Source organism: Harpegnathos saltator, unplaced genomic scaffold (assembly GCF_003227715.2).
Source record: "Harpegnathos saltator strain DR-91 unplaced genomic scaffold, Hsal_v8.6 scaffold320, whole genome shotgun sequence".
Classification (NCBI taxonomy): domain Eukaryota; kingdom Metazoa; phylum Arthropoda; class Insecta; order Hymenoptera; family Formicidae; genus Harpegnathos; species Harpegnathos saltator.
The window spans coordinates 316,264-341,787 of record NW_020230118.1 but is presented as its reverse complement, the minus strand read 5'-3'; the positions used below and the strand labels follow the sequence as shown (position 1 = coordinate 341,787).

Here is a 25,524-nt window from a genome sequence, read left to right as displayed (position 1 = left end):
CGACATGCCGCGGGGTTCCCCGCGAGATTTTCAGGACTGCCCAACGTACACCTCGTAACTGGCAGGATAGCCCCACAGGCGCGCGCGATGTAGGTGGGTTTCTCAAAGTTTGCAACTGCACGAATTATTGACCCATTACTTACAGCGATTATTCGAGAAAGAGCAGAGACGAAGATGCGTCGAAACAGTAATTTATCACCCAAAAGAAAGTATTCTATTTGTAAGGTGATTTTTCCCATAGTCTCATATTCTAAGCGAAGCCTCTTACAACAAGAGGATTTCTCTTTCGATAAAGCGACTAAAGTAAACCATTCATCTAAAATTTATCAGATATTATTCTATATTCCTCTTATTGCAAGAGGATTTCCTCCTGTATTAATTAATTTTCCTCTTATATTAAGATAATTATCTTGTCGGCGTTTTTCCTCTTCTGTCTACTCACACAGAGACTTTCTGTGCATATGAGGATCGTCGCCGTTGTCTTTTGTTTTATGGACAACGTCGAGAAACGTAGAACAAAGGAGAAAAGAAGAAAAATTGTTATTCAGTGTACGTTGTTTCGACATGAACGAAGTGCAAGAATTTTTAGAGAAAATCGACTTAAAAACACACTGGCCTATATTTCAACATAAATATATACATACGTACTATTCATTTATATCCATTTATCGTATCGCGTTGCACACTACATTAAATGCCATTTACGTAGAATACTTAAAATTACAAATTTATGTTTTTTCCTACTTTTTCAGCAGAAAGTAAAAAAAAATTTAACTTGAATTTTTTCTGGACAATTTCATAATAATTTTCTCTCCTTTCCCTGTAAAAGAAAGTGTAACTGGTAAGAATAAAGTACAGTAAGAATAAATAATAATCCTATAAAAAGAAGATTCAATAATTTATATATAAGAGGAAATTTATATTAAAATCAAGAAGATTTGCATCGTGCATATAACATACAATTCCTTTAACTTTAAGATTAATGTGTCTATAATATTTTCCTCTTAATTTTAGAAAAATCCTCTTGAGGCCATATATAAGAGTAAAATCTTTTAAAATTTAGGTGATTTCGCTTGTTCTGAAATTACCTTTTTTAGGTGATGTTGTGATGTTGTGATAAATTTACATCCATATGCAGAAACTTGCACAGTTCATAAGACAATATCAGCAATATAACTATGCCATACGTTGAGACTATTATACACATAAATAGCGTAATACCTACCTAGTATATCCATTTGCTCGTATAATAAGATAGTACTATAAAATTATATACAGGGTGTCCGGGATCTTTTGGAACCAAAAAATTGTGAAGATTAATCAGATCAAGCTGAGAAGAAAAGCCAAGTACCATTTTGCAAAAATCGCAATAATTATTAAGTTATTAATGATTGAAAATGACCAGATCTAGAGGATCTTTTAACTGAAAATATGTGTACTTATTTGCAAAATGGTAAAGGACTTCTTTGCTCAGACCTAACCTACAATCATATGACGACTGTGTCTAGCGATAGATATGAATATATTGAACTTTGAACCTTGAATCTTGAACTTGTCGCTGGGCACAGTAGCCGTATATATAATCGTAGATCAGGTCATTTTGAAGAAAAAGTCCTTTATATATAATAATATTTACATATATAATAATATATATAATAATTTATATATATATATATATACATACATATATAAATTATTATACATGTAAGAGCTATTATGTTAATCTTTTCGGTATACAAACGTCAATTATGGCCGACAGTCACTCACTTTCCTTTATTCGGTTATTAATAAAGTGATTTATACGTCGAAATAATTTTTCATTTTTGGCCAGTAATAATTTTTATGTGTATCGATATATAATTACTTTATTACAGAGGACGCAGCACATAAAAATGCTTCACATATAAGCGCCTCGCGTTTATCGTCCTCGGCCGCTGGATAACTCGACGCGGCAAGTACTTAACGTATCGAAAGCGTTAAAGCTATTATATACCGGTTTATATACAAGCGACGTCTTTTTTCGTCAGGCTTTCGAGAGGATACTTCTGACGAGAATTAACCTCCGTGGGTCGGTGTGTCGAGTTTATCTCGAAATCTTCATCGACAAGACAGACCGACGACAACGTCTCAAGGAGAGAATCACCTGGATCATCCGTTATTTTTGCATAGGAATAAACGAAAGTTTAATTTTTCGCGACACATGCATATATGTCACGAATAATAATTTAATTGTTATCTTTCTTTTCAGCGGATTCTGTAAAAACACTAATCTTTTGTAAATTACCAAACGTATTATTGCATAAACTAGTTGCACTATTTGAATACCGAAATTTTAGAGCAAACACAAACTGTACGCTCGCGAGGTGACCAAAGTTTGCAGATCGTTTGGCAAGAAGGAGGATAATTCGGGCCGCGGGTCAATACGTTTCACCCGAAGTACATCCACCACTTTGTACCACGCCATAAAACGAGAATACTTTCTCCGTAGGTTCGTCACACTGGAAAGCAGAGCCATGTCTCGGGTGTCACGGGGTCATCGCTTGGCAATGGGCAGCAGCAGTCACGCACCGTGAACCTGGACCGCACTCCGATTTCGTGTCACGTGAGTGTCAAAGGATATATTTGATGATCACTCGCGTACAAATGCGACGCGATATTTCGCAAGAGGGAAAGAGAGGAAGAGAGAAAGAGAGGGAGAGAGAATAAAAATGAGCAAAGGCAACGTCTCGACCTGAACGTGGACGCAGTAGACGTGATGCGACATGTACAGGGTGTCCAGGATCTTTCGAAAAAATTGTGAAGATTAATCAGATCAAACTGAGAAGAAAAGTCATGTACCACATCTAGAAGCTTTTCCGATTGATAACTTGAAAATTTACGTACTTATTTGCAAAATGGTAAAGGACTTTTTTGTTCAGAATGACCTAACCTACAATTATATGACGGTTACAGCGACGGTGTCTAGCGATGGATATGAGTATATTGAACTTTGAATCCTGAATCTTGAACCTGTCGCTAGGCACAATAGCCGTGACATAATCGTAGATTAGGTCATTCCGAAGAAAAAAGTCCTTTACCATTTTGCAAATAAATATGCGAATTTTCAAGTGGTTATTTTCAATCATTAATAACTTGATAACTATTGCGATTTTTCCAAAAGGGTGCTTGGCTTTTCTCCTCCTTTGATCTGATTAATCTTCACAATTTTTCGTTTCCAAAAGATCCCGGACACCCTGCACGTGTCAGCAAATTTTTATAATGAATAATGACAAATAACGGTAATATCTCAACAAAAATCGTTTAGATCAATTATTTCTGCGTAGAAAAAGAACCAAAGCCAACTTTTTACGATGTATTGTCACGTATAAAGCTCTTATCACAATATATGTAATGTAATTTCTATAAAATCTATCATAAAAATTGAGAATAAAATTACTAACAGTATATATATGCAAAGTATTTGAAGATATGTAAAAATCTCTCGCGTATACGTCGCAGATTAGGTCAAACTGAAGAGAAAATTCCTTTACTATTTTCCTGAACAAAATCACGCATTTGGAATTATTAATTGAAGAAGATTGGCGAACGATCGCGTGCAACAATGTACCAATACCTCTTAATCAATAACTAAAGATCCACACCATTATTTGCACATTTTTGTACAATTTCATGTACCTTACAGGCACACGACGGCAATTGCAATCACAACTCATCTGTCGTATCGCGCACGATCATCCGTTAATCTCCTTTGATCGATAACTCACAATTTTGCACGGTTGTTCCCGATATGGTAAAGATACTTTTCATTCAGTTTGACCTAATATGTACGTGCATGGAAGATTTATACAATCGTCAGCCACTCTGTGTATATATACAGAGTGTTTCAGGAGAAATTGTAAATATTTTAGGAGGTAATAATATGGACTATCTTGAGTAAAAAAATAAACATAAACATGTGTCCAATTCTCAATTGAAAGTCTGTCCTCACATTATACCATTTAAACAAATGCAATCAATAAATCATTTGTCTTTTTTTTAACTAGTTTACTGGTAATGACTCATATGTGAACAAAAAGGAAATGCCACAACTGGTAATGACTCACATATGAGTACTATAAATAGCTCTGCCAGTTTTCAACAAATTTGCATGAAACTTGATATACTCATGTTTTCTGGGTTGCTGACTATGAATTTGGAAACCAAATTGAGAAATTCATAATGGCGGATCCAATATGGTGGCGTTTAAATACTCAATTTTGTTAGTTTTTAAAGAATATTTATCAGGACTGATATCCTCATTTGATTTTGTATGAAACCTTTATAGAAGCTTTTCCAGGTTGCTGGTGACGAGTTGGGGTCGAAATTTCAAAATTCTAAATAGCAGATCTTATATGCCGGTTCCAAGTTACCAATTTTGTCTCCATCCATTATGGAGAAGATCGTATTCGATATGTTCATGTTTTTTGACGATGAATCCAATTGAAATTGCAAAATCTAAAATGGCGGTTCCATATGGCGACTTCTAGCGACTAACGGCATTCCATTATGGATACTCTAACCTCCATTATTAGCGGATGAAATATGTTTAAGGAAGTTATTTCTTCGCCGAATGGCTCTAGTGGGAATCTCAGATTGATGACAGTCGTCAAAAAACACACCGAGTTTAATACATATTCGTAATGGAAAATCAAAGTTTGCCACTTGAGGCCGCCATTTTGAATTTTAACACTTCGATCCTGGATTCATCACTGGTGACCAAAAAATCCTTATTGATGAGTATTCTATGTAAAATAAGCAATTATTATTAATTGCTCTCAGTAGTTTTGGCACAAAACGGTGATTTTGGGTCCACCAATGAACTGGTTAATATCTTTTGCAAGGCGTATTATAGGTAACGTTCAAACGGGACCCCCACATCCATTGAAAATCGGCCCCATCCATTGAAAGGCATGTTTATACGAACTTTCTTGCTCGAAATAATCCACATTACCACCAACTAAAGTATTTACGATTCCTCCTGAAACATCCTGTATACATATATATCCGAGATATCGCGTGCGCGGGGATATCGTCCGCGCTATCGCGGAGGCGCGCGCGAGACGTTCTCCATTGCTATCTATTACCATCGCCGGCGCGCTTAATCGCGCTTATTTCTACATTTATCTCGTAACGCGCCACTCGCGATGCCCCGCGACGGCGGAACAAAATTGCCTCGAACGCTCGATGCAACTCGCCGGCCGTGTTACGGCAACTTGAGATACTTGGCACGAACGTGAAAGAGAAAAAGAGAGAGAGAGAGAGAGAGAGAGAGAGAGAGAGAGAGAGAGAGAGAGAGAGAAAGAGAGAGAGAGAGAGAGAGAGAGAGTGTGATTGAGAGGGGGAGGAGGGGAGGGAGAGAGAGGCAGAGAAAGAGAGAAAAAGACGTTCTCTCCCGGGCGGTATTGGCAATTTTCTGGTCGCCGTTTTTACGGCTTCGTCCGCGGGCAATGAGGAATCGTTACCGATCCTGATGGCGCACGGATGAGACAACGTGGCCTGCCTCCGGCACGGCCCGACAACGTCACTCGTTCTTTCGCAACGCGCGGCACCCCGGTTATCGCACCTTATTACCTTCCTCGTCTCCGCGCGGCGCGTTGCTACATTTCCCGCAGGAAGATAGACCGTAATACGCCGAGGAGGCTCGCGACGCCCCGCGGGCCGCATTATAACGGCGCGACTTTCCGGATCGTTGATCGTCGCCGTCGCGATGATTACCGCGCGGACGAGCGTAAATCCGTCCGCGAGCACGCGAGAATCGGCCCCGGAGAAATTGCGAGGGAGGACGAAGTCTCCGCGTGGAAATCGAGCGAGCGAGCGAGCGCGAGGAGCCGGTAAACGAGGACGGAATCGAAATTTTCGCGTCGCGCGTAGACGCGTCGCGCGCGGTCGATTTCGCAAGCCGATGTTAATTTGAGCGATTGTGAGCCGCTGCGTCAAAGAGAACGATAAATTATCCGTCATTGGGTAACATTATATCACCGCCCGAGGCCGTATTTCGCCGATTTGATTGTGATCGATCGATCCGGAGCGCGTGGAAAGTTGGAACCGCGCACGCACGTTTCCCGCGCATGTCCAGTCGCCCGGGGCCCCATTGTCTTTTGTGTGGGAATAAACGAGAGCTCGACTCTTCACGACGCCTGTGTTTCACGAGTGATGAATTTGAATGTCGTTCACTTTTTGTGAGATTTGTCGGAGAAATTGAGAGAGGAATTAGCAGTAACAGGATAGGCGCAACGTCATCACCGGCACCTCGCCTGTTTGGTCATTACCATCTCATCATTACCATCTCATGGTCATTACCATTGCAATCGTTTGTATTTTTCACTAATGCATCAAATAAAATCTATTATTATTATTATTATTGTTATAACAATAATACCTCAAGGAGAGTCGCCATATCCATCATATTTGCGTGGAAATATTAGGAGTGTGATTCAGTTTTGAGAGTTCTTTCTCCTGATAATTGATTTACTTAAACAAGATAATAAACGAACATCTTAATCAAAATATTTTCCTTCGTTTTCTACAACTCTTTCCTACCTTTTTGGCAAGAGATTCCGCGACGATAAAAAGATTCTTTGGAGTTAATTCAATTTTCAACAAATTTTCGCATTTACTCGAGGTTATGAAAGTGCGCATCCTCTAGAACAGGGCTTTCCAACCGGAGGTGCTCGCATCCCCCTGGGGGTACGAAAAAACATTCTTGAGGTTGCCTGGAAAAGTAATCGTAATTAATAATAATTAAGATGAATTCTGGAATAATCCGGCATTTTTACCATCAAATTAAAAGAGTTATTAAAATTATATATTTTTTACGTTATCTGTACATCTTTTATTACGTATATATTTGTTACACATCACAATGTGAAGCTTGATACCATGGATAATAATTTTATAATATTAAAATGATAGTTAATCTCTATTAAACAATACTATGTAACAATAAATTATTATAAGTTAATTTCTTACCTTAAAACCCTAACAATTTTTAATTTTAATAACTAATTTTTAATTTTAATAACTAATATTTACCATAAAACGTATGAATAATTCTTTTTTTGTGGGGGGTGCGAAGGTTCATTAATAAATTTTTAGGGGTGCGAAATATAAAAAAGATTGGGAAACCCTGCTCTAGAGCATGTTGCATCGACTGGAACAAATGATAATCGGACGGAGTAATGTCTGGAAACTATGTGAGGTGCGGCAAGACATCCTATTCTAGCTCTAATAGCTTTGCTGATAATGCAACATGGGGAGTCGAGCATTATCGCGAAGAAGGATCACTTTACTCGCAATTGACGACCGTTTTTGGCTTCCAATGCTTGCTTCAATTTGTTATCGATAATTGTTGTCGATAACAATCAGCGGTGACAGTTTCATTCGGATTTAACAGTTCGTGGTACACAACACCTTCTTGACCCCATCAAATACACAACAATACCTTTAAACCTTTGTCAATATTGCGCCTCGAAGTGGATATTGCTGGTTGGTCTGAATCAAACAGTTATGATTCTTTTCGTTTGGAATTATCGAGATCTATTTTTCATCTTTAGTAACAATTCGATATAAAAACTCTTGTTCAACCGGTTCGCAATGGCATTTTCCGATAATCGATGAAGGGATCCATTTCCCTTCTTTGTGAATTTTTCCCATATCATGTAAACGTTTAGTAACTGTTTTACGATCAACTTTTTTAATGCTCCGGCAAGTTCTGAAGTGGATTGTACTGGATTTTCGTTCAATAACGCTTGCGAATCTGCATTTTCAAGCCTTTTTGCTTGTCCCGAGCAACCTTTGTCGTTGAAATCATCACTTTTGAATCGTCTAAACCAATATTCACATGTCTTAATTAATGAAGTGACATTACTATAACATTTCTATTAAAATTCTATTACCTTCAGCCACTGTTTTCTTCTGATTAGAAAAACAAAAATAACGCATGTCGAAAATGCTCTTTAGGAAGCTTCATTTTTTAAATGATATCAACGCGATTTTTCCTGCGTCTATTGTTAGTAAATGACTAAATATCATGGATTAAAACATTAAGAAACAATAGATGTGATTGGAATGTCTTTGACAAAACTGACATTAGTGCCATCTCTTGCAAAACCCTCAGAACTAAATTACACTCCTAATAAATAAGTTCAATTTTTTGCCACAAATGTATCGCGTATAATAATTTAATCGAATTTAATCTAACTTTTTTATAAAATTTTTTATAAAATTTGAAGAATTGCGTATGAGAAATTAATCAGGGCGAGGCAACGATAATATCTCAACAAGAATCACCTAGATCCATTATTTTTACGCACACCGAGAAAAATATCTGAACTATCCGATTGTTACTTTCGTTATCCGATAAAATGTCCGATGCATTTGATTAACAGTCGGATACTTCGAATATTTTTCTCAGTGTAGAAAGACGATTAAAGTGAATTTCTCGTCATGCATTATTACACATAAAAATTTATTTACCACTCGACTTTTATATATATAAGGTATATCGTAAAAACTGAGAGCGAAATTAACGACGATAACATCTCTCAACGAGTTCATCTCTCCTGAAACTCATTACTTTTGCCAGAAAGTAAAAGTTTAATGTTTTGCACGATATATTATCACGCATGAAAATTCAATTGCCCCCGAGTTTTACGTAAAATTTACGATAAAATTTGAGAGCCGGATTAACGATGATAAAACGACGGTAACGCCTCGACGGGAGTTTTCTGAAATTCGTCCTCCATATTCTTCCTCCAAAACTACGAGCTCCACATTTCACGGCGCAAAGCATCACACATAAAAATTCAATTATCGGCCGATTTGGGTAAAGTTTACTGTGAAAATTGAGAGCGTCATTAACGATGATATCGCGATAACATCGCAACGAGGGGCGCATTTTCAAGTATTTCTTCGATGCTCCGGCACACGCGGCTCCGGGATATTTGTTCTTGCCTGAAATCGCAAACGCGCCATCGCGCCTGATCCGTCGTGTATCACATCATCTCCCGGCGGGCGCCCGTCGAACTTAATCACGTTTAATCCGCTTTTCGACGGTGGCCCGCGAGTTACCGACGAAATGTGTATCCTTGGTACCAGTCAAGGCGGCGCCGGAAACTCCCCCGGAGAGACGTTTTTTTTAAACAGGTTTGACCGGTGCGCCCATTGCATACGTGCGCGAACTGCACGTCGCTGTCGCACACACGTACGCGAATGTGAACGGTAACATGTTTGTTGGCGCGAACGCTCGAAATCGGGACAATGATACGACGTCGTGTAGGCACGCGCAGCGATCCGAGTGGACAAGCGGCGGGTTGACCGAGCTTCGATACCGAAATAATACCGCGTGTTTTTCGCATGGGGGAATTTCGTCCTTTATGAATGCGCGTCGGGGTATTAAGAGGATCCCACACCTCTCCGATGAGACAAGGGAAAGTCGCCGACATTGGTTGCGTTCAGAAAACAAAGCGCTCACTGAGCGCTTAGTAACTATTGGTCCTTACTGTTAGATCCTTACATTCAGACTAATAACGTTGACGAATTATTCAACCGTTGTGTAACCGTTGTGTTTTCTGAACGCAGCCATTGTTCCGACTCTTAAATTGCACCGTCTTTATGTTTCATAGAATCCGAAGGCCCAGGCGCCATCTGCGTATTATGCGCAGTTCATCTATCGTCATAATGTTGATAGAAGGAAGCGAGTGTTTACGCACGAGAGCGTCTATAGTTAAAAAGAGCGAGCGCAGGTTTCTTTGGCTTTAGCAGTAAACTTCTTTACTCTCTTTTTACACAAGGCATTTAGAAAGTTTTAGATGTTGATTTAGCTGCTCGTCACTTTTACACCGCATTAAAATTAACATATTTGCATGGCATAATTTGAACATAACCTTACTCTGTGTATACTTCGCTGTCATAATTTGAAACACACGATTAGTCTCTTAAATTATATCTCACCTATTGATTGCTTATTGTACAATTTAGGAATTTCCAAGGAAGACTATATCTGTGACTATTGCTCGTAAAATCTGTAGAAAATAGTTTATTTTTTCTTTTGCATTATCTACATATATTTTCTGTTTTAATTGAGAAATAGATTTTTGTTTAATAGCCATTTGTTTCTTAATTAAATTTTTAAAAATGAAAATATTTCATTTCTGTAATTTTGATTTCGAGAATGTAATAGATAAATTCTGCAATTTTTAGCTACAATCAAGATCAATTTAGATCAAAGAATGATTTTATGAATATAAAGTCAATTTTCATATGAAATAAATTTTATACAAAAAAAATGAATATAATTTCAATAATTATTTTAACAAATAATTTTAGTATTTATCTTTAATTAAAAAATATTTTTCTTAGTTTTTCATACAAACTGTGCTCTTAATTAATTTCTTACCTAAGTTTCTAAAAACAAAAATATTTTGTTTTTGTAATTTTAACGTTTATTTTTTAATTAAAACTCATATGTAATAAATTTATATAAAATTTATATTGATATAATTAAATTTTTTTAATTAAAAAATATATTTTCTAGTTCTAAAGTATGTATCTAAAGTATATACTTTAATCAAACATGTATTTATTTAAATTGTATGTATTTTATTTTCGGAAACACGGTGCAATTCAGGAAACTCCATGATACAATTAAGGCAATTAGTTGAGATTTTAAAAACTTAAGCAACTAGCAGAGATTTTAAAAGAGACGTATCCGCAAAAGATATTGTTGTTCAAAAAATGTCAAAAAATTATAGAATGTCACAAATAAATCAAGGATAATTTCCAATTAATCTTTATCTCATTTTTATTAAATATTTGTAAATTATAAAAAAATTGAAAACCGGTCCAATACAGGCAACTTTCCTCTACTGACTTCTGTCTCTCGCGAATACTTTCGCGCGATAAAGATAAACGCGCAGAAATTAATCGGATTATTGCTCAATATGCGACGAAAACGAGGAAACATTTTAAAATCGACATCTCGAACTACTGGTCAACGTGAATATTTATCTCACAAAGCCGCCGGCACGGCGTTTGTACCGAAAGTGTGTCTGCTTTGCCAAGGGAAGTTGCAAAGAATATTTCTACGTCTTAGCAACCGGATTTAGAAACTCTCTCGTACGCCGTGACCATTGATTATTAATCAATTACTAATCAGTTGTTATCGATCAACAGTCAGTATGCGTAAATATTTAGATATAACCCGTCTGATCGCAGATTTTACGTGTCGCTATCTTGGAAATTTATGAAACTTGGTGTACAAAAAATAAAAAAAAAGTAAAACAAACTGTAGCGTGATTATGTTTTTTAGAGTGTTTTGGAATTAGTTGTCCTCTTGAGAACAAAAATATTTTGTCGGGATTTTTACGCGCGTGTGTCGAAAATCTCGATACACTCGTCGGCAAACGTTCGTCAGCAGCGAGCTTCGAGGCGTCATCTTTCTCGCGTGAAATGTGAAACCAAAATGTGCATGAAGAAATTTGTCGACTTTTATGTTACACGCGATGTTACAGCTGGACGGCAAATGTGCGCACTCCAATAACTCTTTCCACGCACTAATTGCTGAATTAATCCTTACATAATTTCCGCGAAATTTACAAAACGATCGAGAATTACCCTGTTCACTTTTCACGGTCCGCCTGCACGGACCGGCGTTCTGTTATTAATCGTCAAGCGCTCTGCATACAGTAAATACTCCTACTCCAAAACCATCGCGTTCACAAAGAGTTACTCGTCAACCCATATTCCCAGTTTTAAAAAAATCCCCCACCTTACCAACCTCTTCCCTCTTACCAAGCCGGTCTTACCTCTCCGTCAACTAATCATGCAATATGTGTACTTAAGGCTTTTGGTCTCTAGCGAAATTTTTGATTGATGGCGTCAGAAGCGAGGAAATCGATACTGAAAATTCCCACGGATTACGTCAAAATAAGAAGATACGTCTACTAAAATGGCACTTGCACAATCGGTTCTAAAATGCTCCGAAAATCCTCCTTTTGTCGAAGTAATCAATAAATAACTGTAAAATTAGCACAGTGTGTGCTCCTTCCCTTTGTGGACCTTTTCTCATAATTTGGTCACATTGATTTTTCGCCTGTTTTGACTCGTAAGAAAAGTTTTCGCAGCGTTTTAGAAATACGCTCAATCGATTGTGCAGGTGTCAGTTTTTATAAATGTATCTCTTTATTTCGACGTAACTTTTGGCATGGATTTCCTCGCTTCATCGTTCAAGATGTCTCTGCGACGACCAGAACCAGAATTCTTAATCCTTCCAAAATATCCGTAAAAAGGAATCTTCCAAGGAGGACCAACGGTTCCAGCTTGCCCCTCGCCCTGAAGAAGCGACCTGGAATTTGTTCGCAGAACAAATTCGTACGCGTCATCAAGCCGGAAGCCGAAGGATCGAGCATTCCTCTGCGGCACGAGAGCTTAAAATATCGGTATTCATCCAATGCCGCGTATCGACGTGCGTTCCGCGTAAACAACACAAGCTACGTGGATTACCGCAAGGAATCGATATATTAGCCTCGATACGGTGGCGTTAACAGTCGTAAAGATCTCAATAACAAACGATTAACTGCCGTCGCAACGCGCGACTCGCTGGCATTCCGAGTGTAACGCTCGAGCGTAATGACGGTGAGCGCACTTGCATAAATAAATGCGTGGGTGTGCGTGTACAGCCGAGCGAATCTCACGCACGAGTGAGCGCCGCGCGCGCATTTGCATGCGAGTAACGGTGGATTTTACGCGAGTAATAATATGATATAAGATCTCGCGCGCGCGTCTTTTGCTCTTGATGTGTGTATGACGTAAGGGAAAGTTTCACCGCGATGGCGATTACACATTTTAATCTCGACAGCGGATGCGATAATCGTCGCGAATCTCGCGAGTCGAACAAACAAACAGAGCGTACTCGCGCGATGCGAGGAACGATATGGGTTTCTCAGGTTTTAATGACTAAACAACGCCGGTGAGTTCTATGGAGCAAAGTAAGAGAAAAAGGTTGTGCATACACAGACAATCATATAGAAGCTTGATTGAGAAGTTAATAAAAATAAATTTAGTTTTGAGGGTTTTACAAGAGATGGCACTAATGTCAGTTTTGTCGAAGACTTTCCAATCATTGAGCTATTGTTTCTTAATGCTTCAATATTAATCCATGATATTTAGTCGTTTACTAACAATAGACGCGGTAAAAATCGCGTAAATATAATCTTAAAAATGGAACTTCCTAAAGAGGATTTTCGACATGCGTCGCTTTTGTTTCCTAATCAGAATAAAACGGCGGCTGAAAGTCATAGAATTCTGATAGAAACTTATGATGATTATGATGTTGCTCCATCAATTAAGACATATATAAATATTGCTTTAGACGATTCAAAAGTGGTGATTTCAATGTGAACGACAAAGATCGCTCGGGACAACCAAAAAAGCTTGAAAATGCAGATTTGCAAGCGTTATTGAACGAAAAACCAGCATAATCCACTTCAGAACTTGCCGGAGCATTAAATGTTGATCGTACCACAGTTACTAAACATGATACGGGAAAGATTTACAAAGAAGGAAAATGGGTTCCACATCAATTATCGGAAAATGTCATTGCGAGCCGGCTGAATCCCCAGACAAAAATGAAGAGTATTCTGTATCGAATTGTTACCGGGAATGAAAAATGGATCTATTTCGATAATCCCAAACGGAAAAAATCCAAACCAACCAGCAACAACCACTTCGATATTCATGGTTCCAAGGTATTACTGTGTATTTAGTGGGATCAAAAAGGTGCTGTATTATGAACTGTTAAATTCGAATGAAACTGTTACCGCTGATCGATATCGACAACAATTATATAAATTGAAGCGAGCATTGGACCAAAAATGATCACCAATTGCGAGTAAATGGCACAAGTGATCCTACTTCATGACAATGTTCGGCCTTATGTTGCACTATCGGTAAAGCAAACGTTATTAGAGCTGGAATAAGAAGTCTTACCGCAGCCCGCGTATTCTCCAGACATTGCTCCATCCGATTATTACTCGTTCCGGTCGATGCAACACAAGCTCTAGAAGATACACACTTTCAGAACTTCCAACAAGTGCGAAAATTTGTTGGAAATTGAATCAACTCCGAAGAAGAATCTTTTTGTCGTCGCGGAATCCATTTTTCGCCAGAAAGATGGAAAACGAGGGAGAATATTTTAATTAAGGAATTCGTACATTATCTTGTTTAAGTAAATCAGTTTTTGAAAAAAACTTTCGAAACTAAATCACATTCCTAATAATAAAAATAATAAAATGAGTGAATTACGATAAAATGTAAATAAAAATATAAATGTAATAAAATGAATACCATAAGTAATAATAATTATTACTGTTATTATTATTATTATTGATATTGATAGTAATTATATAAATTACTCGTATTAATTTTGAAACTGCCTTGATATGAGGGTTGTCCAAAAAATACATTGCCTAATGCAAAGATGTGTTCACGATTGCAACCGACGGATTCATTTAACTTTAACTTTGACTCAACGACATCAATTCTATGGAGTACATTCATGTGATACAGGTAATTATTTCTTTGCAACTTTGCGAGCTGATGAAGCAATGTTTAAAAGAAGAAATATTTTTAATTTTTCTATTTTTAATTTTTTATATTTTTTTCTTACTTTTACACACATACACACTGACGCAATTTAGTCGTTAAAAACTGAGACATCCTGTATAGATAAAGAGAAAATTAATCGCAAATAATCGTTAATATTTCGCGAAGTCCGATATTAAATCTGAAATGAAGTTCAACTTTCGAGATTTCATCACAAGGATCTCTCAAATTGGCTCCGATTTAGTTTTCGAATTTCTTTTCCGAACAATCTTAATGAACCACAAAGATTGATATTCCACGATTTTTATTTTTTAGAGATCTTCCAAAGGACAAAAAAAAGAATTTGGCGGCAGATTTATTAATTTTTTTTTAAACAAACAGGACAAATTAGTCCTTTCATTTGTAAGTTTGACAAATATCACAACGTGATAAATATGACAAATATGCCATGACAAGGCTCTGTGAAAAAAACTCGAAAGTGGGTTCAATAATGAACCTTTATGAAGCCAGATTGTTATACCGGCGAATTTTAAACACGCAATTAACGTATAATGAGACATGTGTGGCGCACAAGGTGCCTCGCCTCAATGACATAATGCACCAATGGCAAGCTTATCTCTCACACGAATATAAGTCGTATTATGCGAACGTTGACGAATATCCCAATTTAAGGTGTCACGGATTTGCTCCTGTTGAGTCTTCATGCTTCTCGCTTGTTAAACGCGCTGGCTCGATTACGGCAGAAGGTACAGCCGCGCAATTAAGATATCGTCGAACTAATCTGATTGGGCTTGACAAAAAACGACGAATTTAATTTGCAGTGAAATCTGCCCGCACTCTCTCTCCCCTCCATCCGCCTTTTCTCTCTCTCTCTCTCAACTTCTCTTCCTCCCGAATCTCATCCGGTGAAATTAATTCGGGCGGCCGCTAACACGACAGCTATCACGTCAAATGCGAGTGTCTCGTCGTACATCAGCTCGAAACCGGCATGCAATCGACTGTCTAAGTAAAAGTTGCCCAAACCAGCTCTCGCACGAGATTAATATGACAATCTCAATGTAGTTGCCGAAAGCGTTTCGGCAGACAGCGAACGAAAAAGGAAAGGTGAGATTTATAAAGGTTGTACCATTTGATATATTATGTACTCGAAGCGTCGCGGTATAATTCGACGTTTGAGAAGTTGAAGTTGTAACAATAATGATCTTTACTTACGGGGAAACTTTTGAGCATGTATAAATGAATAATAATGCACACAAAAGTCAAAGCCAGCACTAATATACAAAAGAGATATGTGAATAAATAAAAAGATGTAAATGAACACAAATGAAATGTATCAGGCTGGCAAGAAAGTTATGTCGTTCTTTTTTCTATGTAAATGAAAAACGATTTTTTCATACAAAGCAAAAACTTTATTCTGTAATATATTGTCCGTTTAATTCAATGACCTTTTGCCATCTGTTTGGGTAGCTTCATGATTCCGGCCTCGTAGAACTTCTGGTCCTTATCGGCACGAAACTGATTCAAATACCGTTTGACAGATTCATCAGAATCGAATTTTTTTCCCTTCGGGGAATTTTGCGAGGAACGAAATAAATGATAATCTGATGGTGCAAGATCAAGCGAATATGCTGGGTGTGGTAACACATCCCACCCAAACTGCAACAATTTCTGGCAACCAACGATGTATGTGGTCCAGCGTTATCATGATGAAAGGCAACACCTTTACGATTCACCAATTCTGGGCGCTTCTGTTTGATTGCTTCGTGTAATTTGTCCAATTGACGACAGTACAATTCCGAATCAATCGTTTGATTACGCTTAAGCAGCTGAAAAAACACAATACCCTTGTAATCTCACCACACAGATAGCAAAATCTTCCTTTGGTGAATGTCTGCTTTAGAAGTGCTTTGTAGCGATTCATCACGTATGCTCCACGATCTTTTTCGTTCCACATTGTCGCAAACAATTTATTTCTCATCGCCAGTTAACATTCGTTTCAAAAACGGATTGTTTTGCTCACGTTTCAGGAGAAAATCGCTGATATTAATGCCTTTAATGAGATGAATTTCTTTGAGCTCAGGTGGAACCCGAATATCAAGTTTGTTGACGTATCCAAGTTGTTTTAAATGGTTTTCAATGCTCGTATACGATACGTTTAGCTTCTCAGCAATCTCCCGTGTCATATAATGGCGGTTGGATTCAAGCAATGCTTTTATTTTGTCGCCATCGACCTCAATTGGCCGGCCTGACCGTGGTGCATCTTTCACAGAAAAATCTCCTGAACGAAAACGAGCAAACCAACGCTGTCATTGGCGTTCTGTTAAGGATTCCTCACCATACACATAACTTTCGACGGATTTGCACAGCGTCCTTTCCTTTTTGAAAGCAAAAAAATAAAATATGGCGGAAACGTTCGTTTTGATTTTCCATCTTTAACTTATCTGCCAAACAAACAATTCTTTACCGAATGACGCCCTTTTTCTTTTTTAAGGAAAGCTTGAAACATATAAATCAGCTGTCAAATGTTATAAAGATTATAGGACTTAGAGAGAAATTAGTTGCGTCTAATGACAAGTAAGACTATCTATTCGTAAAAAACAACGTGACTTTGTTGCCAATTTGATAATAGAGACGTATTTTGAACAAAGAAAGAAAGATCTAAACTGATAAAATTCATCAAGACCTATGAAAGCTTATGAAACATTATACTAAAACGTTACAAGTAATAAAACATTTAAAGCACGAGACTTCGAATAATTCGACTTGGAAGTTTTAAATCTTCAAGTTCGACGACACGAGATATCGAAAGTCTCAACGAAATTAATATTTCATGGAACGCAGAAGAGTCTGCGTATCGTTCGAATACTCGAATATTCACACTTCGACGTCTCGTTGTTCGAGTATAATGCGGCTCGAGGAGCTTCAGGTATAATTTATAGCTATAATTATGTGGAGAGACTCGATCGAGCCACGTGGCCGAGCCATGTGGAAGAGTTCTGTCTATCGCACGTGTAGTTCCCAGGTCCTTGAGGTGCACCTACTTGTTGCAAAATCGCGGTCACAGAGTCGAAATTCGATCACCTGTGCGCCGAACTGCCCCCCATGGGAGGGGGAGGGGCGGAGGACTCGGTTGCGTTACGGCGAGGAACGGACCTGCCCAGCCGAGGGCGCGCGTAATAAAGGAGAGGGTGAAACCTTGGCATTCTTCGCGGCTGCGAGCCGAATGATGACTCTCACCTTTGCGCGCGCGGCTTCGCGTATTGCCCCACGAATTGCCGTCCGAAGCCCGAAGTCGGATTATTGCGAATTCAAACACGATCGCGAAGACGCAATCGCCGGCCGCGATTGCGATCGCGATCGTTTCGCCCGCTCCGATCTCATGATCCTCTCTCGTCCCTTTTTCAAAGGCGGCTTTTCACTAAGCGCGGCCGGCTTTACGACTCCGACTACGTCGTAAAGCACTTGGCGCGTAGAGCACTTAACGCGACTATAAAAGACACGCGTGACACGCACGCGATTTTATTGGTGTACATGTTCGCAAGTTTGCGAAAGGAAACGGCGACGAGAGAGGTCGCCGGTTTGGGCGACTTCGCCAGCGCAAGGAATACGATATCGGCGTATCTTGAAACTCTTAGTTTCTCGTTAACTCTGGAAATTGCTGCAAATTTTAGATAACCAATACGGGCGAATAACTGGCGAGATTAACTGGTAGTCAAGTTTTTCTTATTCGCACAAATTTTCCTTATTCGTCATCTGTATGTTATTATTGTTGTTTTTTTCTTTTTTTCTTTTTTAGTGTTGGGGTCCCGATCAAATTCGGGGAGAGACGTCTGCAAATATAAAACGAGGTCCGCAACTGTAAAGAGCATTGTCAGACGTACGAGTCGGTGGAATTTACATTAGACTTGCGTTTATATTAGATTCAGTTCTACATTAGATGCTGAGGTTGGTAGGCCCGTAGTTGCGAATTATTTACAATCTTTGATTAAGAGCATAATTAATCGCAAATTCGCGCTCATGTTTCGTTATTTAGCCGAATCATCAGTACTTTTTACCGTGCGAAATATGTATTTGTAAGAACACAGGTTGTGCGAATAATCGGAGATTCAGTAGCGGGCTGTAATTATTATTATTATCTATGGACTGGCATAATGTAATTATCATCGAATAATAGTGAACTATATGAATATATTGTTTAAATTTGAATTAAAATATGGAGATAAAATCTGGTCTTTGTTGCTTTGTTATTTAGCATGTTGATTGCCACATTGATTTTCATCGAGTATTTCAACGCACAAAATAAGTCTTCATCAATAAAGATGCGGTAAATAAATGCAACTCGCCAGCTCATTTTGTTGTCTCTCCATCTGCTGGATATTATATGGAATAATTTACATAATTAATGTGAAATTTTATGGCACTTTCTCCTTCTTTGTTTAACCTGCGCATAGGCTCTAAGGGCCCTTGACTTTTATCATACAGGGTGTATAAAAAATATAAAAAATACCGGGACGGTGAAATATCACAAAAACTAAGCATTTTAGAAAAAAATGTTTCAAATAAAAATGGTAGGGTTTCGAAAGATCTATTCACTGACATATTCTCATTACATATTCTTGTAGCTCTTCTTCAGACCTTCTCAAAGCACTATATAATTTTTTCTATTTTGAGTAAGCCGTTTCGAAGTTATCGAGCTTTTTATAATAAGATGCCCAGCCAATTAAGGCAAAATCAAAGTATCCAGCCAGCCAACGTAAGATCAAAGAAGCATCCAGCCAGCCAAGGCAAGATGATCACAAAGGAAAACTGGTAATTGAAAGCGCGATTAATATATTCTCATCTCGAAAAGTTACATTGATAAGATCCTTTACATCTTGATACGATCTTAATCTATTACCCCAGCCCCTCATCATCAAGACAGATATTCTATCGCATTCGATAAGGTGTTGCATTTTAATTGATGAAAATTATCGAGATGGAAATTTTGAAACGAACAAATAATTATCAGCAATATTTTAAAATGAACTAAATGGAAAAAATGTACAGAAATAAGCAAAATAAAAATTGAGGAAATCTTTACGAAAGCGTTTGAGAATAATGTTAATCTCTAAAAGAAAAAATAAAGTCTAACGAATAAGCTTGGAAACAAAAAGATTTATCCAATAAATAGAAATTTGTATTAATTAGATAACAAAATCGATAATTCAATTAAAGAAAGAAAAAGCATTGATCTTTTCCGTATGAAACAACGCGTATCATGTACAAGTAATGTGTTCTACTTCAAGTCAAATTCATTGCAATTGATTTGAAATGATTCGAAGATGAATTTTAGTGCTGTTATAAATTTAGTACATTAGTATTACTTTTTAATGTTACATATGTCTGAAATACAAGTCACGAAATTGCTCCAGCCGCTGGCTGGACATCTTATCATAAAAAGCTCGATAACTTCGAAACTTTATACCGTCATATCTTTTAACAGAAACATCTGACAAAAAATGTTTTGAACAAAATGTACTTGTTTTTTACCGTAAAATCCAACCATCTAACATTTTATAGGGAGTCCCGTTTGAAATTGCGAAATTACCCTCTGCCCCCCTTTAAGGGGGACAGGGAGTAACTTAATATTTATGTAGTTAGAAAGACCCCTCGAGTACATAAAACTTTCTCATGAACAACTTTTTGATTTGACAAACAGTTTCCGAAATATTCAGCTGTTAAGAGTTATGTGGGCCACTCTGTATATAAAATCATTAGTGCAATTTTCCACAATGGTGAAAGCATAACTGATGGACATTATACAAACGTTGTGCGTGTTAAGTGCACAGAATGGATTTTAATTAATAATTCTAAAATAAAAAAATGTAGTTGGCCTCGAAATTCCAAAAATGAATACATTTTCTTTGCTGAAAAAGAATAATATAATAAGATTTATACATAAATAATTTATACAAAAAGCAGTGAAATCATAACAAAAAGTCTTTACAAGAGAAAAAACGCCGAGCACATATGAAAAGAAGTACCAAACCAAAAAATATAAAAAAAACATACCAAAAGTAAACGTACCAAAATGAAACGTACTACAACAAAAATATAGCTAAAATATAACAACAAAAAAGTACAAAACGAAGATGTTTCATTAATTTTGTTAAAAAAATGCGATCAATATAATTAACCATATAAAGTACATAATATTTATTATATTTTTATTATATTTTATTATTATATTTTTATTAAACGGTGAAATATCTAGATACTGAGGAAAAACTTAACATTAAAATAAAAAACTCGGCGTGCCCTGAACGATGAAATGTATACACATATATATATATAAAAATATATACAATATGAAATATATACAAATATATAACCACACACATACACACACACACACACACACACACAATTTACGTTCTAAACTATGGAATGAGAGAAGCAACATATAGAAAAATGTTAAAGTTCATATGAAAACTGATATAAAACTTAAAACTCATATAAAGGTATAATAGTTGTTTTATAATACTTATTATATAATAGTTATTATATCATATAGAAAACTTAATTTTACAACGATCATACGAACTTGAATTCACAAAAAATTAACATAAATTTTACCATAGCAAATATATATATATGTATATATTTTTTTAGTGTTTTCAATATATATTTTCAATACTGTTCATAAAATTATTCGTAGCATTCTAAATATTTATAATGAAAAATAATATATTTAAATATTATACATTTCAACGCTCAGGGCACGCCGAGTTTTCGATCTCGATGTTAAATTTTTCCTCAGTATCTTATTTAGATATTTCACCGTTTAATAAAAATATAATAATCAAATATAATAAAAATATAATAAATATCATGTACTTGGTTAATTATATTGATCGTATTTCTTTTTAACAAAATTAATAAAGCATTTGTGTTTTTTTAAATGTTCGTTTTGTACTTTTTGTGTTGTTATATTTTAGCTATATTTTTGTTGTAATACGTTTTGTTTTGATACGTTTAGTTTTGGTATGTTTCTTTTTTTTATTTTTTGGTTTTTGATATATTAGCGTCACTGCGTTAACGGCAAACTACTAAACAAATGATTCCATAAATAATAACTGGAATTCGCTGGTAAAGGAATTCGCTAATAAAAGAGATATCGAGAATGGCCACAATATCTACAATCACCATAGTATCACCATAATATCACCTTCTCTTTTATGATAATAAAATAATAATTTGTTATACGCGCAGTTGGTTAGTTTCAGGCTCACGCGGCGACAAACAGAAGTCCGCCAGTCCTTTGTCAAAGGATCCTTCAACACTTCTCCTCGGACCATTCACAGTATCCGTCATCGTCACGTCTCAATCGTCCCTATTTAACCCTTTGTGGCCCAGGCGGACATCCAGAGACCCACCTATATTCCGTCAGTTTTTTATGTTTTATGAGCAGTTTTAATGATCGATTTCTTAGCAATTATATTTTGTAGCTTCTTAAGACCCTAACTAGTGTAAAATGATTACTTATAAATTCTTTAAATTTATTATTGCTAATAGTAAATAAGTAAACACGATAAAAGGTTTTTAAGAATAAATATATGGCAATGCGAAGAATTGACTATTTTTATCCGGGAATTAATACGCAGGGATTTTTTTGGGGCACTAATTATGAATCCGTCAGATTCGTAATTGTTGTTGTCAGATTATAGAAATTCAAAATGGCAGACATAAAATTAAAAATTCAACCAATTTCCGTGAAACTAGGTATCTAGAGGTTTCTTGAGTTGCTGATTACGAATCCATTATCAGATTTTCAAAATTCAAGATGACCAACCCATATGTCGGACGGAAAACTTAAGAAAAACTTCAATTTCTAGAAAAATTGATATTGAGGGGTTTTTGGAGGGGTTTCGCTAATTACACAGGTCTACAAGGTTTTGTTGTTGGGCAGCTGGGGGTCGTTTCCCAAGTAATTTTCTGCGTAGAATCCGAATCCGAGGTCAGAATTGGCCCATCACGTCAGAATTTTGAGATATTTGAGGTTATATACTCGAAAAATGGCTTTTTGGGCTACATCTGAGGTTATGTATAGGACGCACAAAATTTTTTAGCTCTTTTCTTCTAATTGCATCATTTAGTACTACTCTTTCCCTTCAAAATGAGCTGTCGAATGGTCATCTATGATTTTTCCTTGCAAAGTTACGGCCATTTTAAGATAACAGGATGAATTCCAAACCCTGCGCCGTTATAGCCCAACAATCTCATGAGCATTCACATTAAACCTGTAAACTTTGAACTATAAACCCGAAAACCTGGTCTGAAAACTGTATATATGGGTTTTTGGGGTCGTTGATTACGAATCTGATCTCAGATCGACCCCAAACCTATTAATAGGTTTGTTATAGGTTATCTTAAAATATATCTTAGTATATAACCTCAAATATCTCAAAATCCTGACGTGATGGGCCAATTCTGACCTCGGATTCGGATTCTACGCAGAAAATTACTTGGGAAACGACCCCCAGCTGCCCAACAACACTCATGATCCCATTTTTTGTAGACCTGTGATGTGTTATGAATTTATCATCAGATTTTCAAAGTTCACAATGGCTGATTCAATACAGCGATGCGAGAATTTTAAAAAACCCAAATTTCTACGCCATTTCGAATTTCGAAAATCTGACAACGGATTCGTAATCAGCGAGCCAGAAAACTCCTGGTTACAAAGTTTCATAGAAATCGGTTAAAAGGAAAAATTCGTGGCTCAAAGGGTTAAAACAAGACTTGACGGAGAATCGACGGACTCGGTCAAAGGTGTCATTTGCCACGTGCCGGCATCTGCATCATTCAGCCTGGGCTCTCGGTGCAGCATCTTGGCTCCCGGCTATTCCCGTCGTCGCATTCACACGACACTGACATTGACATTCGCGCGGATGGTCAGCCGCCATCTGGACGGATGGCGAGAATGCAGCCTTATATGTAAATTAGCGAGACGCGGTGATATTGCGGAGTCACTCGACTACCTCGGCGGCCAACGTGTTAACATTTTCCCGTCTATGCGAATGGCACCTGCGCGAGTGTTAGTTTCGGTGTCAGTGTCAATGCAACGACAACGGTAGCCGGGAGCCAAGTCTAGGTCGGAGGAAGATGCAAGGTGCCAGCACACACGCTACCCACGTGTGTGCTGGCACCTTGCATCCTCCGACCTGGACTTGGCTCTGGAATACATCCAGGAATATATTCCAGAGAGCGTGCGGTCGTTTGTTGGCGATTTCTTGGTTTTCGACTTTAATGGACCCTTCAGTTGTGTTGATCGGCACCGGCCAATTAGGGAAATGCTAGTTGACTAAAATAGTGGAAATTAACGTCGAGTGAAACATGATTACACATGTAACATGACTGTTTCAATCGACCAGTTTGATTTGATCGATTACACTGATTGATAATTCATTTCACCGGTCGAACAAATCACTCGCAATTATGTTCGTGACGATCGATTAATTTGGATTGTTGATTCACCGATTACTTTGGTCAACTGATCTCCTTTAATCGGCTGATTACCGGCGCTGCGGACGATCGCGTGCGATCGAGTCGATCGAATTAAAAGTGTGATTAATTTAAGAAAATTAAGTGCGGATCGCTTTCTCGTTCGATTCACGTTCCGGGTTTTGCATTCTGGGCATTAATTGATCGAAAAATTAATTGATTAAAATAATGAAAATTGACATCGAGTCAACGAAATCGTGATTGCATATAATGATTATTTCGAACGGCTTTGATTTGATTGATTGTACAATGATAATAATTCATTTCACCGGCCGATTAAATTACTCGCGACTACATATGTGACGATTGATTAATTTCAGTCAAATTTTTCAATCGACCGACATCCGACACTACCTTCGACCAACTTGTCGAATATGAAAAGATACCCGTGAGTTGAAAGTAGGTTGGCATTCACAGGACGTCATCGATGACAAGTAATTATACAGCTTCATTAATCTCTATTAATTATATGTACGACCACTTGTGCTTGTTTCACATTAAACTGAAATATTGATCCAAACATCCAAATAATAGTCCATGCAAATATGTAATTAATTATGTTCTCGATGAAAGATTATAAATAATATGAACTACAAACACCGGCTAAAATCAAGTGTAAGTGTTGCAATACAATACAATATAATACAATATATTATATATTAATATATATAGTGCTCACTCAGAAGCAAATTTTATTATAGTTTGAATTTGTCGTCCCCCTCTTTAGTCTTATTACGACACCAAATTTAAATTTAAATCTCTCTTGGTACATAAACAGAATTATTAAATACATATATGCTATTTTTGTTTTTACAGTTTCGTATACAGTCTGTTAAAGGATTCGAATCCCATCGATACATCCAACATCAACAAAATAAAAGAAAGAAAAAAAAATTATGTGAATAAAGAAAATATATCTATCTTTATTATAATTTGCTCATATTGATTATTTGACATTTTCTCATTTCACATATTTCATTTGCAGAAAAAAGTTATATAATTTTATACGCATTTCTCATTACAATCGAAAATAAAGATTAAATACAAATGGAATATCTCGAGATAATCGAATATTACATAATTTCGAAATAAAAGTAAATATAACTCAAGTCTCAAATGTGACTGAAAAATAGAAAAAAAAACACAACATGGCGACAAATCATCATTAGAAGCATCAAAGTGTGACGATAGAGTTTGTATAATATTACATCTCGCGATTTTCTCCATTCTTTCAAATTCTTGTCTTCCAAATTCGACGGAATTTGCGACTTTAATGGAGAACTAACATTTCGAGTCGGGCGTAATAACAGCAATTGTGTGTCGAGTAATTATTGATGATAA

At 36.9% G+C, this 25,524-nt stretch overlaps 1 protein-coding gene across 4 annotated transcripts in view; it reads left to right on the top strand.

The window, feature by feature from the left end:
• The window catches only part of LOC112588865 (uncharacterized), an 88,304-nt gene extending 63,248 nt beyond the window's left edge, over nt 1-25,056 (top strand). Inside the window, exons 2-4 of one of the 4 annotated variants that reach the window (XM_025300053.1) lie at nt 2,489-2,602; nt 18,437-18,585; nt 25,000-25,056. In XM_025300053.1, the coding sequence (XP_025155838.1) occupies nt 2,489-2,602; nt 18,437-18,543 (221 nt within the window). In that variant the 3' untranslated portion in view covers nt 18,544-18,585; nt 25,000-25,056. Of the gene's footprint in view, nt 1-2,488; nt 2,603-18,436; nt 18,812-21,891; nt 22,183-24,999 lie in introns of those variants that run through there. The other 3 variants (XR_003113093.1, XM_025300051.1, XM_025300052.1) reach the window with 3 other exon arrangements.
• Nucleotides 25,057-25,524: the final 468 nt, after the last annotated feature.